The sequence below is a fragment of the Physeter macrocephalus genome, chromosome 9 (assembly GCF_002837175.3).
Source record: "Physeter macrocephalus isolate SW-GA chromosome 9, ASM283717v5, whole genome shotgun sequence".
Classification (NCBI taxonomy): domain Eukaryota; kingdom Metazoa; phylum Chordata; class Mammalia; order Artiodactyla; family Physeteridae; genus Physeter; species Physeter macrocephalus.
In genome coordinates this window covers 97,472,703-97,487,615 of record NC_041222.1, presented here as the reverse complement: position 1 = coordinate 97,487,615, position 14,913 = coordinate 97,472,703, and the positions used below count along the sequence as shown (strand labels likewise).

Here is a 14,913-nt window from a genome sequence, read left to right as displayed (position 1 = left end):
AGACACCCCCCACCCCCGAACCTGTCAATCCTGCCACTTAGAGGATCAAAGGGTCCAGGACTCTTTCGCTTTCAATAGGCTTCTAACAAGAGGTGGAAGTTTAATCCCGGTCAAATACCTGGAAGAATTTCTCCTTTGGTTTCCGGTGACAGACTAATGAAACTATCATAGTGGGCTAATTACAAGGGAGGCAAATTTGAGGCATCTTGCAGGAATTTGTCCGCCGGGTCAATTCAGTCTCATTTGCACATTCTTCCAGAGGGTCCAGGATGTCTCTGGTTGGATCTTTATACGATGCAAGTTCAGCATGCCTGGACTTCTATTTCTTTTCCCCCTGTTCTCACTAATGGGGAAAAAAAAATCATGCTTTTATTTAGTGCCCTTGGTTGAAAGGTGAAACAGATTATAGCCTTGGGATTTGTGCATGTGATATCAGTTGGAAGGAGAGGTGAGCGAAGCTGCACACAGAGGAGCCTCTTAGAACCTTGGATGAGCCAGGTGAGCCTGGCTTTGGGGTAGGGCACGTGTACCTTGTCACCACCTGTCTGCCACAGACCTCAGGCGTGATCGTGGCTGAGCAACGACAGTCATGGTGCTAAGATCTATAAAACACAGGCGAGTACTGGCTGAGTTGCCCATACAAGATGATCCTTCTAGTTGGTACCACTGAGTAGCACTTGAACATGTTATAGTTTAGAAGCTGAAGATGTGAGCTTGAATCCCGACTTCATAGCTTTTTAACTCTGTGGCTTGGGCAGATCAGTCAACTTCTCTGAACATCAGCATTTTTTAAATTTAAATAAAAGAGATAATAATAACCCTTCCCCATAGCTTCCTAGGGGTGATGGGAGGCCCAAATGAGGTCAAAGGTGTGAGGCACGAAGGATCTCTTGGGTCAAAGATGCATCATCCTAAGCACCCTTTCCTGGGCTCACTCAGGCTTGGCAGTCAGACGGAGCTGCGTGCAATCGCCAGGGAGCTCCGCAGTGCCGGCTCCCCAGGCCCTGCTGGGGAAGCGGGCCGAGGTTCGAGCCACAGCCAAGGCCCGGCCTGCCGTCCTTCTGATGTCCAGCGGCAGCCAGACCCCTCCTCTGAAGCCATGGGCCCCTCCCGCCCTGCACTCCCGTCCACGACAAAGCTCGGGCTGTGGTGGCTTCTTCTGATCCTGGCAGGTGAGTGGGGATGGTCCCTAGGGCATCCTGTCACACCTGTGAGCTCACACATGCCTCAGGGAGGAAACTCCTGGAGGAAACTCCTGCAAGTGGGCTGGTGGCAACCGCCAGAGCCGCAGGGGACGTAGCTGTTCCACCGCGGGAAGGTGGGGGGCGATCGCTGCGTTGCCTGAACTTCCCCGAGTCGCAATGCTCCCCATCTGCAAAACGCCAACTGCACTGTGACCCTCCCAGGACTGTTGTGTGGTGACCTGGAATGAGAGCCTGTGACTAGCACCTGGGATACCGTCGGCACGCGGCAGCTGTTCTTATCGATGTTCTGAATTTTAGAGCAGTAGTTCTCCACCTGCTCAGGCAGGAGAACCCTGAAGAGGTGAAGCTGTTTGCAGAACACGGTGAAATCAGACACGGATGATTCCATCAGACAACTGGGGACACTTTGCCCAGCTGATGAGAAGGAGCAAATGATGCCTGTGGTTTGAGGATAAACAGGCGAGATGCTCCAAATGGAAGAGAATTTCACGGTTAGCATTAGTGGTTCATTACAAGAGGATGGGAGTGAAAGTTGCCGGGGCCAGGTTCACGATGACACGTGAAGCCCTTCCCCCTGCAGCTCACCCCACACAATCGGGCGTCTCCCCCACGTTGCTGTCCCTTGGGGCTCCCCAGTTCCAGGCTGGATCTCATCCCCTGTCTGACTTCTTCCCACTGCTCTGCACCCCTCTCAGCACTTGTTTTCACCCCTTATCCATCAGTCACAGAATAACTGACATTTCTCGAGCACCAACCATGTGCTTGTTGCTTTGTAAGCAACATGATTATATTTCCTCCTCGACAGTGGTTTGAAATAGGTTCTGGATTAGTGTGCCCATTTTGCAGATGAGGAAACTGAGGCTCAGTGAGGTTAAGTGGCTCTGATTGGACAGGAGAGGGAGCCAAGTGCTCAGCACCACGGACTCCCGGAGACCCCTCTCTCCCCTCCTGTCCCACAGCATCCGTACAGCAGGCCTCCCCCACCCAAGCCGAGGATCGCCTCTTCCAACACCTCTTTAGGGGTTACAACCGCTGGGCGAGGCCGGTGCCCAACACCTCGGACGTGGTGATCGTGCACTTCGGGCTGTCCATCGCCCAGCTCATCGATGTGGTGCGTCTGTCCTACCATCCTTTGCCCCCTTGGGATCAGCCCCAGACATGGGCCCCTTTCTGGGGCTCCTCGTCCCTCCCCAGACCCAGCCCTCCCAGCCCACCTCAGTCAGAGCATCGGAGCCTGGGGATGCTCCATCTCCCTCCCGCTCTCAGCCCCGAAACCCCTCCTGGGAGGGCGTTGACCAGAAGCAGAGTGGGTTATCTATATGCCCTGCCCTGCTTGTTCCACCTGCCATAAGCCCAGAGGGCCCAGTGGAGATAATCTGAGTGAGGGTGGCAGTGTCAGGAGGGATGGTGGGCTGGCTGGGCTTGCGGTGTCACCTAAGAGGTTCTCTGGTGAGTGGGGGGCCTGAATAAGCCCCTCCCACTCTACCTTGTTTTCTGGGGCTCGTTCATCACTCTAATTGCTTTCTTTCCCGCTACTGGCCAGGATGAGAAGAACCAAATGATGACCACCAACGTCTGGCTAAAGCAGGTGAGGGCCCCTCCCCCGGGCAAGACAGGAGCGGGGTGGCCACCCACAGACCCCAGCCCCTCCCAGGACTCTTCCACTAGAAGCATGATTCTGAATTTACCTTTTGCCTGAGTTGCCACTCCGGATGTTCCCAAGGCCAGCCAACTGCAGACTGCTTCTCGTGAGGGGCTGTGCTCTTGTGCGGCCAGGCTCTGTCCAGCACCTGAGAATGTCACCTACAGGAGCCACGTGGTCCCCTTTCTGGGACTGGGCATTGCCTACATCCCTGCTACCGTTTGCAGATCAGCTCACCGAGTCATCACCGAAAACCATGCGAGGTTTAGTTCTGCCCGTTTTACAGCTGAGGAAAACAGAAACAGAGGGCAGCTGGGCTAGACAAGGGCGGCCCAGGTGTGCCCCACTCAGAGTCCCAGGCTCCTTGTGCAGGAGAACACTGAGTGTTCTGTGTCTACACTGCCTAACAAGCTACCCCAAAACTCACTGGCTTAAAACTACTGCCAGTTTATTACATCTTTAGTTTTTATGGCGAGGAGTTTTAGTGGTTTCTTCTGCTTTGCACGGGGACTCCTGGGGTTACTTGGTGGCATTTGGCTGGTGGCTGGTCTGCTCTGGAGGGTCCAAGATAGTTTCACTCACAGGTTCATCCCTTAGCAGAGGTGTCTGGAAGGCTCTGGAAGGTTCTGGAAGCCAGGCCCAGCTGGGCTCTTCTCCTCCCGGCACTTTCAGGGTCTCTCTGCCTGTTCCCTCCAGTAGGAGAGTTCAGACTCCTCACCTGATGGCCCAGGGACCCCAGAGCGAGGGTCCCAAGAGACAGGAAATGAAGTTGTTGTCTCTTAACCAGAAACTGGCTCAGCATCAATCCTGGCCAGTGGATGGGTAGCCCTCTTTGATGTGCCATTCTTGGGGTAGAACTTGGGGGCACAGGCTTTATAACAGCCTGAATATATTCTCTCCTCTTTACAGATGAGGTGCAGAGCCATGAAGGGACTTGGGAAGCCATAGCAGTGCAAGGGTCAGACCTAGAACCTGGGTGGCCATAATTGTCCCCATAGGCCAGTTACCTAGGCTTCAGGGACTGGAGTGGGGAGGAGAGGCAGGAGCTCTGGAGCAGGAGTCAGGCCAACCAGCACCGCCTCTGATTAGCGTGTGATACCATGCAAGTTAGTCTCAGAACCTCACTTTGCTCATCTGTAAAATGGGGCTAATATAATCTATTGCCAATTAATATAACACAACTTGGTGTAGATGCCCCCCAAATGTTGGTTGAACCTGAAAACCTAACAGACGATGGACTGGGGGGAGGGGGTACATTTATGAAGACCAATTCCTTTCAAAATTATTCCTCAGTGTCCTGAGAAATCCTGACAATTTTAGCAACATTTTTATCTTTCCTACTTCGCAAGTCTGGCCCCTCTCTCTGCCTAAGCCTTCCCCTACGGAAAGGCAATCAGCACCACTGCTGGGCCAGCACCTTCCCAGGTGTGGTTTCGGTACCAACGGCAGTTTTGTGAGATGATTTTAGTTGGCTCGCAAACCTTTTTTTTTTTTAAATAGTCATATATTTATATTTTAGTGGATGGTTTCAAGTGCTGTGGGTTTTCCAGTTATTTCAGTGATGTAAAATTCAAAAATTTATGTAGGTTTAAAACTAATGAACTAATTTAAAGGAAAATACTAAGTAAATGCTAATATAGGCAGCGCTTTTCCTCTCATGTGCCTGCTTCCTGCAAACGCTCCTGTTTCCCTTACTCCTTCCTGGATCCCTAGCCAGTTGATGTGTTTGTGTAAATGTTACATGACTATCCTTAGAGGGGAAAAGGCACCACGCATGGGAGACTTTTCAAGGGCACATCACTGCCCTATTTTAGTGCAAATGCACAAAAGCAAAATGGCCCCTAGAATTTGGGCAAGTTTGGAGACAGGGAAGGCTGGGTTCAAGCCCCAGTGCTGCCACTTACTGACAGCGTACCCTCTAAGCCTCACTTGAGAAAACAGATTCGCTTGGACCAGCCGGTGGAAACAGGGCTCCTAGGGGGCGCTCTAGAGCACAGTTGGAAATCCAAAGGGTGACTCCCCTTTCTCAGCTGCGTTAACACTGATAAACGGGTTGTTTTACCCCTCTTTTCCTCAGTTTCCTTATCTGTTAGATGGGGAAATACTTCCACCTGCTCTGCACTCTTTGCCCGGCTGTCCCATTGAGGGTCTTCCTAGACACAGGGTGTGAAAAACCTTTGTAAACTGCGATGCACTAAAAAATGTAACTACGAATGAGTGAGGCTGCTTGCCGGGGTCGTCCAGCTAGGGAGTGGCCGAACAGAGGCGGGACTAGGGTGACCCGTCCTCCAGGTGTGCCCGGGACTTTGAGTACAAGAGTGGGGGCAAAGCGAGGGCTAGATTATTTTAGACTGGACTCCTCATTCCCATCTCAGGGCCCTTTCCCGGCATCGCGGCCCTTTCTATTCTGTGGGGCTAGGTGAGGAGCTCCGGGCGCTCCGGATGCTCCAGAATCCGGCTGCTGGGCGTCCCCAGGCTGCCCTAGGTTTGCCCCGAGCCTCCCTCCCGGCAGGGCTGCTGACCTGACTCCCCTCCCCACGCACAGGAGTGGAACGACTACAAGCTGCGCTGGAACCCGGCCGATTTCGGCAACATCACATCCCTCCGGGTCCCTTCGGAAATGATCTGGATCCCCGACATCGTCCTCTACAACAAGTAGGAAACGGCTGGGGTTGTGGAGGCCCCTTGGGACCCCTGAGACAGGGGGTTCCCTGCGAGGGGCGGGTAACTTGAGGCTAGGCTGGGCTGGACTTGGGAAGTGCGCCCCCTTATGTCCAAGCTGCGTGGCCTTCCTTTGAACTCCTGCTTTGCTCATCCTCGCCGCACCACCTTTCCTCTTGATTCCCTTATTTCTTTCATCTCGTTTTCTCACTCATACACCCAAAATTTATTGAGCACCTACTGCATATCAGTACCTGCGCTGTGCTACTGTGACACAGCTGTGCCAATACTGAGCATTATTTGAAAAATATGATTGATGCAGGTTGTGAAAACAATGTCTAAGTGTTGGAGTTTTGCAGGATGGCATTATTGTTGGAACAGGTAAGCAGCATCCCAGGGTAACAACTTTGAAGGGATCAAGCATGGGTATTTTTAAAAATGTTATTTATAGTTGCCCTGTATTCAAAACCAAAGAGGACCAATCTTTGAACATAATGACTAGAAGTTAGTAAAAGGCAGGGGAGTCTAAAGAGAGCCCCAGAGGACCAAGTCGGTTTTTTTAAAATAGAAGATATAAAGAGCTATAAATTCATTCATGTTTGGCATCAGGTAATTCTTCATTTAGAAATGAAGAACTTAAAAGATGTTTGGCATGATGTTTGTCTAAAAAGATTTTCTGAAGTGGGACTCTAGGGACCTGGAGATATGAATAGGTATGAAAAATAGTTCTGTGGTCAAATAATTTCAGATAACATTGTATGTCGTTAAAACCCTTTCTGCACCCCAGCACCAGTCCTTTGGAAAATGTCATTTTAAATGTTGTTGGAACTTGTACAGACAAGAAACCCCTTTAGCCCAGCATTTCCCAATTCATTTGACCCACATTTAGAAAAGCTATTTTTAAACAATGGAACAAAGGGAAACAGATCCACTTCTGAAGTTAGGTGTCTCCAGATAGGTCAGAGGGGGGGTGACAGTGATCCCTTTACACTGCCCAGTCCTGGTCAGGCCCAAAGCCCTGTCACCTGAGCCATCTCTGTAAACACACATTCAGCATGAATTGCCTACAAGGTCTAACATTGCCACTGGACTCACGGACCCCTCACCCCGTATCTGCACCCAGGATCTCTCTAGTTTCTGCTTCCTGTGCACCTGGCAGAGGGCAGGAGCAAAGTCCTAGCATCAGATAGGACCCAGAGTTTTAGGGTTGCCAGTAAGGCTTTGGACAGTGTTACTTGATTATAACAGGAAATTCTTTTGATAAGACAAAAGTTCAAACCAAATTCTTGCAGACATTTAAAGAAGGGTGTCTCCTCCACCCACTCCACTTCAGGTTAAGAAGACCCGGGGAATGGCTTCTTTCCTTCCTCAAAATGGGGGCACATGTTGCCATCTAGTGGTGCTTCTGTATGATGACAAAAATGCCTAAAAATTTTTATTTTAAAAAACTTTTGCCCTGATCTGTTTGTAACTCCCTTTCAGAGTTCTGGTTTCCAACCTGCCTAACTCTGTATCCTGGAACTACTTCAAGGGAAATAAGTCTCTCTTCCTGTGTATTCTTTTTTTAAAAAAATTTTATTTATTTTTGGCTGCATTGGGTCTTTGCTGCTGCGCGCGGGCCTTCTCTAGTTGCAGCGAGCGGGGGCTTCTCATTGCGGTGGTTTCTCTTGTTGAGGAGCACGGGGGTCCAGGCACGCAGGCTTCAGTAGTCGTGGCACGTGGGCTCAGTAGTTGCGGCTCGCAGGCTGTAGAGCGCAGGCTCAGTAGTTGTGGCGCACGGGCTTAGTTGCTCCGCGGCATGTGGGATCTTCCCGGACCAGGGCTCGAACCCGTGTCGCCTGCATTGGCAGGCGGATTCTTAACCACTGCGCCACCAGGGAAGCGCCTCTTCCTGTGTATTCTTCTGGTTCCCCTGTCTTTAGGATTGATCTTGGGAACCGGAGAGGGAGGGAAGGCGGGGGCTAAGAGCTCACTGCGCCACCTCGCAGGGGGAAATCGGACTCAGGCCCGACTGGTCACCAATGTTCCAGTGTCCCCTGCGTCCTCATGGGCCCTTAGATGCCTTAAGGGCCCTCACGACGCGCACTCGGGACCCGCCCTCACTCACGCCCCGCCCCCAACTCGGCCCCGCAGCTCCCGCAGTCCGAGCACACACTTCGAGTTTTATCCTTTCCCTCCCCTGTTCCTTGGTCTGCGGACGCTCTGCTGGTCCGCTCTCCACCCCCAGCTTTGCGCCAAATCCTACCGTCCGTCACGGCTTTGCTAAAATGGCAGTGTGCATGGTGACCCCGCTCACCGGAAGCGGGCTCCCCCCAGTAGGTATAATGCTGTTGCCAAACCGCCTGCCTGGCGTTGTAGGTGTTCAGGCGTGCTTCTCATTTCCTCGTGGTTCCCTAAGGGCAGGCATGAGTCTCCCCTCCACCAACGGCTCCTGCAGAGGCCCCAGGGGGTGCGGCTGGCTCAGAAGTGCATGTTGAAGGAAGACGGATGGCGTCTTCCTTCACCAGCAAAGATGTCAGGTGTCTTCTGAGGAGGGAAGTAAACATCTCAGGTGTAAATGACATGACCCCCAGCAGAGGGGCTTACTCACCATCTGCAGGGGTGGGGGGTGGAGGAGAGAAAAAATACTCATCACTTTAAAATGTTAAATGAATACAAACAGGCCATCAAACTACAAATACACCACATGATCACAAAAACGTGAAAATGCTATATGTGTTATCTAGATGACAATCAAATATATATGAGCTATAGATATATCTCACATATGTATAGCTATAGATCTATAACATCAAAACGTTAATAGTGGTTATTTGAAAAATTCTTGGTACTTTTCCTATATTCTTAAAAATTCCTACTTTTGTAATTAAAAAGATGGTGTTTGAAAGACAACTCAGGTAGCTCTAGGTGTCTGTGTGCTGGGGAGTCTTACTTGCACAAATCCCAACAACTTGGCCCGGTCCGGCTGTGTTCCTGGGGTCCCCCTGCCGAGCGTTATCTGGAGCAGTCTGGCTCGGGTGCCTGGGGTGCGCAGGGTGCCCCCCAACGCCTCTCCTCTCCGCAGTGCAGATGGGGAGTTCGTGGTGACCCACATGACCAAGGCCCACCTCTTCTCCTCGGGCACCGTGCACTGGGTACCGCCCGCCATCTACAAGAGCTCCTGCAGCATCGACGTCACCTTCTTCCCCTTCGACCAGCAGAACTGCAAGATGAAGTTCGGCTCCTGGTCGTATGACAAGGCCAAGATCGACCTGGTGCAGATGGAGCAGACGGTAGACCTCAAGGACTACTGGGAGAGCGGCGAGTGGGCCGTCGTCAACGCCACGGGCACCTACAACACGCGCAAGTACGAGTGCTGCGTGGACCTACGACAAGGCCAAGATCGACCTGGTGAGCATGCACAGCCGCGTGGACCAGCTGGACTTCTGGGAGAGCGGCGAGTGGGTCATCGTGGACGCCGTGGGCACCTACAACACGCGCAAGTACGAGTGCTGCGCGGAGGTGTACCCGGACATCACGTACATCTTCGTCATCCGGCGCCTGCCGCTCTTCTACACCGTCAACCTCATCGCGCCCTGCCTGCTCATCGCCTGCCTCGCGGTGCTCGTCTTCTACCTGCCCTCCGAGTGCGGCGAGAAGGTCACGCTCTGCGTCTCCGGGCTGCTCTCGCTCACCGTCTTCCTGCTGCTCATCGCCGAGATCATTCCGTCCACCTCGCTGGTCATTCCGCTCATCGGCGAGTACCTGCTCTTCACCATGACCTTCGTCACGCTCTCCGTCGCCGTCACCGTCTTCGTGCTCAACGTGCACCACCGCTCCGCCAGCACCCACAACATGCCCCACTGGGTGCGGGCGGTCTTTCTGGGCCGCGTGTCCCGCTGGCTCCTGATAAGCCGGCCCCTGCCCCCCTCGGAGCTCCGTGACCCCCCAGATCTGAAGCTCCGCCCCTCCTACCACTGGCCGGAGACCGACGTGGATGCGGAGGAGAGGGAGGAGGAGGAGGAAGGCAGATGGGCGTGTGCGGGTCACTCGTCCCCCTTTGCAGGTGTCCCTGACAGCCATGGAGGTCTGCAGCCAGGGGCCTCGGGTCCCAAGGCAGAGGCCCAGCTGCCGGAGGGTGGGCTCCTGCTGTCACCTCGCATACAGAAGGCACTGGAGGGCGTGTGCTATATTGCCGATCACCTGCGGGCCGAGGACGCTGACTCCTCAGTGAGTGGGGGCTGGGTGAGGGGCCTGATCCCTGGGTGACTCCACCAGCCTAGTAGGGAGCCATCCCTCCAGGGTGTTAGCTTGGGTCAACCCAGGCTCCTCCATGAGGACCCATGTCCCTTAGTCGTGGCCTTGGAGTCTGGAATGAATCGCGTTGGAGAATGTCTAGCTGGCAGCTCTGAAAACGTTTATTGGGTGGGTGGCAGAATAGCAGTAAGAATGTCCCCGCTCAGCCTAACTGGGAGACACAGGACAGAGATGGAGGGGGTCTCCCCACACCATCCTCACGCAGGCCATTTCCTACCATTGCCCGCAGGGCAGGGGAGGGAACTCATCAGGAGACCCCAAACAATGCAGCCTCCCCCTTTATCCTGATGGGCTCCTCCTCCTTCCTGTCCTGGGCTCTGGGCATTTTGTGAGCTTCACTATTCTCTCACAAACACTGAGGAAGCTTGGATGGGCCTGTGGGCTCCCCTCCCCCGCCCCCTGCTGTGTCCTGCATTATTAGGTAAGGAAGCCACTGCCCAGGGCCACAGAATCCTTCTTATCAACTTAGGGAAGGATGAAAGGCCAGGAGGTTATTACTGGGTGGCCTTGCTGAATAGATAAGACAAATTAATTGTTATCTAATCTGGGAGCAGCTAGGAATCCAGATCCACTTGCCTGGGCTGTAAGCCCCAATTCCACAAAGCCCCTGCCCCCCTGCAAACACCACCCAGCCCTTCCCTGGGCCACACCTACCCCCCCAGCAGGTGGGTGAGTGGGTCGGGAGGTAACATGGGGGCACGAAGTCTTCACCATTTTGTAATTCTGAGTGTTGCGTTTAAATCACTGCAGGCCCCCTGGGAGGGTCCATGCCCCTGGTGACTCTAGAACCTTCTGTGTCCCTCCAGCCTCCCTTACCTGGAACTTGAGAGCCTATGGAAAGGCTCTGGGCTATTGTCATAGGGGTGGTATAGGACAGAATCGCTAGGAGAGGGCTGTTTGAGTCTTGAGACATCCCTGTTTACCCCCCACTCCTTAGCTTCCAAGGTCTCAGTGGCGTCACCGCTGTCCCCAGTGCCATCCTTACAGGGGCTGCGCATGGGCGGGACACCTCCCCTTTCCCAAGGCCTCGGTCACTGTGCGCCCATCTCCCCTGCAGGTGAAGGAAGACTGGAGGTATGTGGCCATGGTCATCGATAGGATATTCCTCTGGTTGTTTATCCTCGTTTGCTTCCTGGGGACCCTCGGACTCTTTCTCCCTCCGTTCCTAGCTGGAATGATCTGATGCCACATCGCCTGCTTTGGCCCAGATGTGGCCCAGCTGACCGTCTTTAACGGCTGCCGCCTCTGGAGTATGCCTTTGGGGTCAACACCATCCAACTACAGGTGCCTTTCCATGGCGTCCGGACATGGAAGCCTCTTGGAATGATTCTCTTGACATTATTGTACTTTGTGCTGAGACTCTGCTGGGCACGGAACCCTGTTTGGATGCTGAAGAGCTGGGCCAAAAGGAACTTGCTCTGCAGAAGGTTACGACGAGGTGATGACAACGTGAAGACGTATAAGATGCTCCTGGGATGCAGACTCTGAGGGGTGCGGGTGGGGGGAACCCAGGGGTTGGGGAAGGGCCATGAGAGGAGGCTCAGACCTCAAAGGAGGGGTGTGTAGGGAGAGAGCGCCTCGGGGGCGTGGCAGGGCTATGAACAGCATTTACGATTCCGGAACAGCCCGAAAAGGCAGGGGGGACAGCCAGGCTGAGGTGGGCTTGAGGCTGGGAACAGAGGGAGGAGGTTGGAAGGGGAAGAGGAGGAGGAGGGCCACAAGTGGGGCGGACGCAGGTAGCTGGGCCGTCCCACCCACCTGGAAGCTCTTGTGACAGCCCAGACTTCCCCCACCTTTAGCCCCTGGCCTTCCCCGTGCAGACCGGCTCAGCACCAGCCGGCCCTCCGACAGGTGTGGCCGCACTGAGAGTCCCCATCTGCAGGGGCGCTATCTGTCCTTCAATGCACGTGGACAAACCAGGACACCTCCGGCCATTCCTGACCCAACTCAGGCCCACGGTGCGCTCCCTCCCTCCCGCACAGGGTGAGTGGTGGTCGAGCCCCAGGCATCCAGGACTTTTGCTCTGAGGAGCTGAGAGGAATGAGCTGGATGGCTTTGCGCCCCGAGACATTCGTTGCAGGAACCCTTCCTTTCCCAGCCTGCCCGCCCTTCTTACCCGAAGCCCCGCGATGTCTTCTGACCGGCTCTGCAGCCTGTCCTGCCCCTTGGAATCCCGCAGTCCCTCGCCCTGAACCGAGAGGAGCTGCCGGCGGGATCAGGCCTCACCCCAGCGCCGTCCAGCCCGAGGGCAGAACCTCAGCCCTAACAGATGCGGCACTGGGTCCTCCGGACAGGGTGGGGACTCTGGACAAGCAGCCAAGCAGGGCAGGCATCTAGTTCTCTTTGACCTTCGGAGTCCCCTCCTTCTAAGCCCCACTCGCTCTCCCTGACAGATGCCGGGGGACCCTGCCACCGCGGGCCCAGTCCTCCTGCCTCAGTTCTCTGCTAGACCGCCCCCCCCCCCCCCCCCCTCCCGGGCCCAAGCAGGGCAGGCATCTAGTTCTCTTTGACCTTCGGAGTCCCCTCCTTCTAAGCCCCACTCGCTCTCCCTGACAGATGCCGGGGGACCCTGCCACCGCGGGCCCAGTCCTCCTGCCTCAGTTCTCTGCTAGACCGCCCCCCCCCCCCCCCCACTCAGAGGCCATTCTGGTTTCTGGCTCCTTCTTCTCTGCGGATGCAGCTGCAACCTCCTCCGTCCTCCCGCTGGCTCTCCTGGAGCAGTGGTGCTCCAGGACTTGACCTCCTGGTGCAGCCATGTTCCCTCTTGTTATTCCGTTTCCCACGCAACTGGCAAGTAAGTAAAGATCAAATAAAACTGAAGGCCTGCTCAGTCAGCTGTGGGACCCCTCCCCTTCACCCCTGGGACCGCCGCACCCCCTCAGAGCCCTGGCTATTTGATGGCATATGGGAAGGTGCCATTGGCATCCCTGTGTGGCCCTGGAGGGGCTGCCTGGGATCCCACTGGAAAGTCGCCCTTGGCTCACGTGCGGGGGCAAAGGCCTGGGGCAAGCGCCTGACCCCCCGCCGCCCTGGCATCACCGCGAGCCCCGGGGGGTTGAGCCCTGGCTCCAGCCTTTGATCTTCGCGCAAAGTAAGCACGATCGATTCCTTCCAGGGCCGCGGCCGGAGGTCATCGTTACTCACCCCTAAGGTCAAACAAACAAAACAATCAAACCACAAAGCAAATGGTACAATTTTAATTCATCCACAAGTCAAATAGAAAGAAGGTAAAAGAGTGTTCTGCACAAACACAAGAACGGGAGGGCGGGAGTGGATGAGAAAGGGGGAGAGAAGACAAGTAAGAAAAGAGAAGGAAGGGGCCAGGGAGGGAAGAACGGAAAGGGGGCGGGGAATGCGGGTCGCGTCCCAGTCCAGCCTCGTCTCTCCCCTTCTCCCCTCTTGGCGCGTGGACAACACAGCCTCCTGTGTCCCGACTCCCAGTAGCTTGTCCCTGGACTGTCCCAGGTCTCCCTTCATGGGGACACACGGCTGTCAGTCCAGACCAAACTCACGTTAAATAAATTCCACTATACACTGTACAAGAAAGCCAGGTGCATCCCTCACGGCACCCGCCGCCCGCCTCCCCAGGGAGAGCGCCCCCCCCGCCCCTCCCTCTGCGCACGGCGTGGGGCGGGGCTCCCTGGGCGGGGCAGGAAGGAGGAGGAGGAGCTTGGTTCCCCAGTCAGCCTGCCCTCTACACGATGCGTAAAGCCATCGTGGCCGCAAGGGGCCCCAGCGTGACCCCCTCAGGCCAGGCAGCCACGCTCCCTCTGAGCCCTCTTTGTCCCCCGCTGCCGTCTGCAGCCCTGAGTCACCTCTGTCCAGCTGCGGCCTGAGCAGCACAGTCTGGGGGCGGGGTGGGGAGAGGGGACGTGCAAAATGGCAGGGGAAGGACGACTCGCCTCGCCTGCCCCCCCCCCGGGGGACCCGCGGGACCGAAGGTCAGGCAGGGGCCGGGGCAGGGAGGGACACGGCGGGCGGGGGCGGAGACGCAGGCGGGAGGCGTTGCCCTCTTCACTCTGCCGGCGGCTGGGCCAGGTTGGCGAGAACCTTGGCCTGGTCCACGGCGTCCAGCAGGTTCTTGGCATCCACAGCCAGCGCGTGGGAGGCGGTGAGCATCTGCCGTTTGCACGCCTCACTCAGGGAGGTCACGGCGTTTTGCTGCGCCAGTCGCATCTTATTGATGAGCTCCGCCAGGTCCTTGTTGAGCAGTTTCTGGGTCCCCTCGATCTGTAGGAAGAGCACACGGGAGGGGCTGGGACCCTGAGGGGCTGCGACGTGCCGGCCGGGAGGATGGGGAAGCCACGCGGGAGTCCGCCTGGCGCTGGCCCAGGAAGTGGGACGTTCTCTGGGGGGCGGGTCTGAACCAGACTTGGGCTGAATCCAAGGCCAGTGGGGGCTGGGGGCCAGGTCGGCAAGGACAGACACTGCGGGCACCCCAGGCCCCAGCCCGCCTACGCCAGCCCCCTCCGATCCAGCCCCAGAGACCCTCCCTTTGTGCCATCATACCCTCGTGCTGGCCCGACGTGGGTGAATGGCCAGGGGTCAAGTGCATGCACTCATTTGTTAACTGTGTACCATCAAATCAAGGGATCAGGGACAGCGGTTTGGGCTGTAGGGTTTTATTTACCGCCATATCCCCATGCCTAGTGCACTGCTGAACAGATACTTGGCGCTCAAGAGATATTTATCAAGTGACATGAATGGCGCTCTCGAGCCGGACAGGACAGCCTGGGCAGGGGCTCCTCTGGGTTCTTGCTGCCACCCAGAGGGAGCCCGGGAAATGCCCAGACCCTCCTGCCCTATGCGTGGTCACCTGTGTCACATTGCTGACCACTGGGAGATGGTGGATCAAGCTACAGCCTGGCAGGGGGTGCGGTGTTCTGCTGGAGCCTGTGGCTGGTTTCCAGACAGAAAACCAACACATGTTCAGAGGCACAGCCTCAGTTTCCAGTTCTGCAGTAACAAATTACCACAAACGCCGTGGCTTAAAACAACGTAGGTTTATTCCCTTACAGTTCTGGAGGTCAGAAGTCTGGAATGGGTCCCATGGGGCTAATGTCAAGGTGACGGCTGGGCTGCGTTCCTTCTGCAGGCTCAAGGGGAGAC

At 55.7% G+C, this 14,913-nt stretch overlaps 2 protein-coding genes across 7 annotated transcripts in view; one reads left to right on the top strand and one right to left on the bottom strand.

The window, feature by feature from the left end:
• The first annotated feature begins 601 nt into the window (after positions 1-601).
• CHRNA2 (cholinergic receptor nicotinic alpha 2 subunit) lies at positions 602-12,258 on the top strand. Its single transcript, XM_024130859.3, has 7 exons — positions 602-1,172; positions 2,165-2,316; positions 2,749-2,793; positions 5,393-5,502; positions 8,573-8,867; positions 8,998-9,717; positions 10,862-12,258. Exons 1-7 carry the CDS (start codon positions 845-847, stop codon positions 10,985-10,987), a joined length of 1,776 nt encoding a protein of 591 aa, XP_023986627.1. The 5' UTR covers positions 602-844; the 3' UTR covers positions 10,988-12,258.
• A 728-nt stretch (positions 12,259-12,986) lies between these two features.
• PTK2B (protein tyrosine kinase 2 beta) overlaps positions 12,987-14,913 on the bottom strand; it is a 63,486-nt gene continuing 61,559 nt past the window's right edge. For 4 of the 6 annotated variants that reach the window (XM_028494211.1, XM_024130850.3, XM_028494210.2 and 1 more), the window contains one exon: positions 12,987-14,034. In XM_028494211.1, the coding sequence (XP_028350012.1) occupies positions 13,819-14,034 (216 nt within the window). In that variant the 3' untranslated portion in view covers positions 12,987-13,818. The remainder of the gene's footprint in view (positions 14,035-14,913) is intronic. The other 2 variants (XR_008618283.1, XR_008618284.1) reach the window with 1 other exon arrangement.

Coding starts and splice junctions, on each gene's coding strand:
- CHRNA2 (XM_024130859.3), top strand. CDS start 845: ATGGGAGGCCCAAATGAGGTCAAAGGTGTGAGGCACGAAGGATCTCTT. Junction 5,503..8,572: donor GACATCGTCCTCTACAACAA/GTAGGAAACGGC, acceptor TCCTCTCCGCAG/TGCAGATGGGGAGTTCGTGG. Junction 9,718..10,861: donor CCGAGGACGCTGACTCCTCA/GTGAGTGGGGGC, acceptor TCTCCCCTGCAG/GTGAAGGAAGACTGGAGGTA.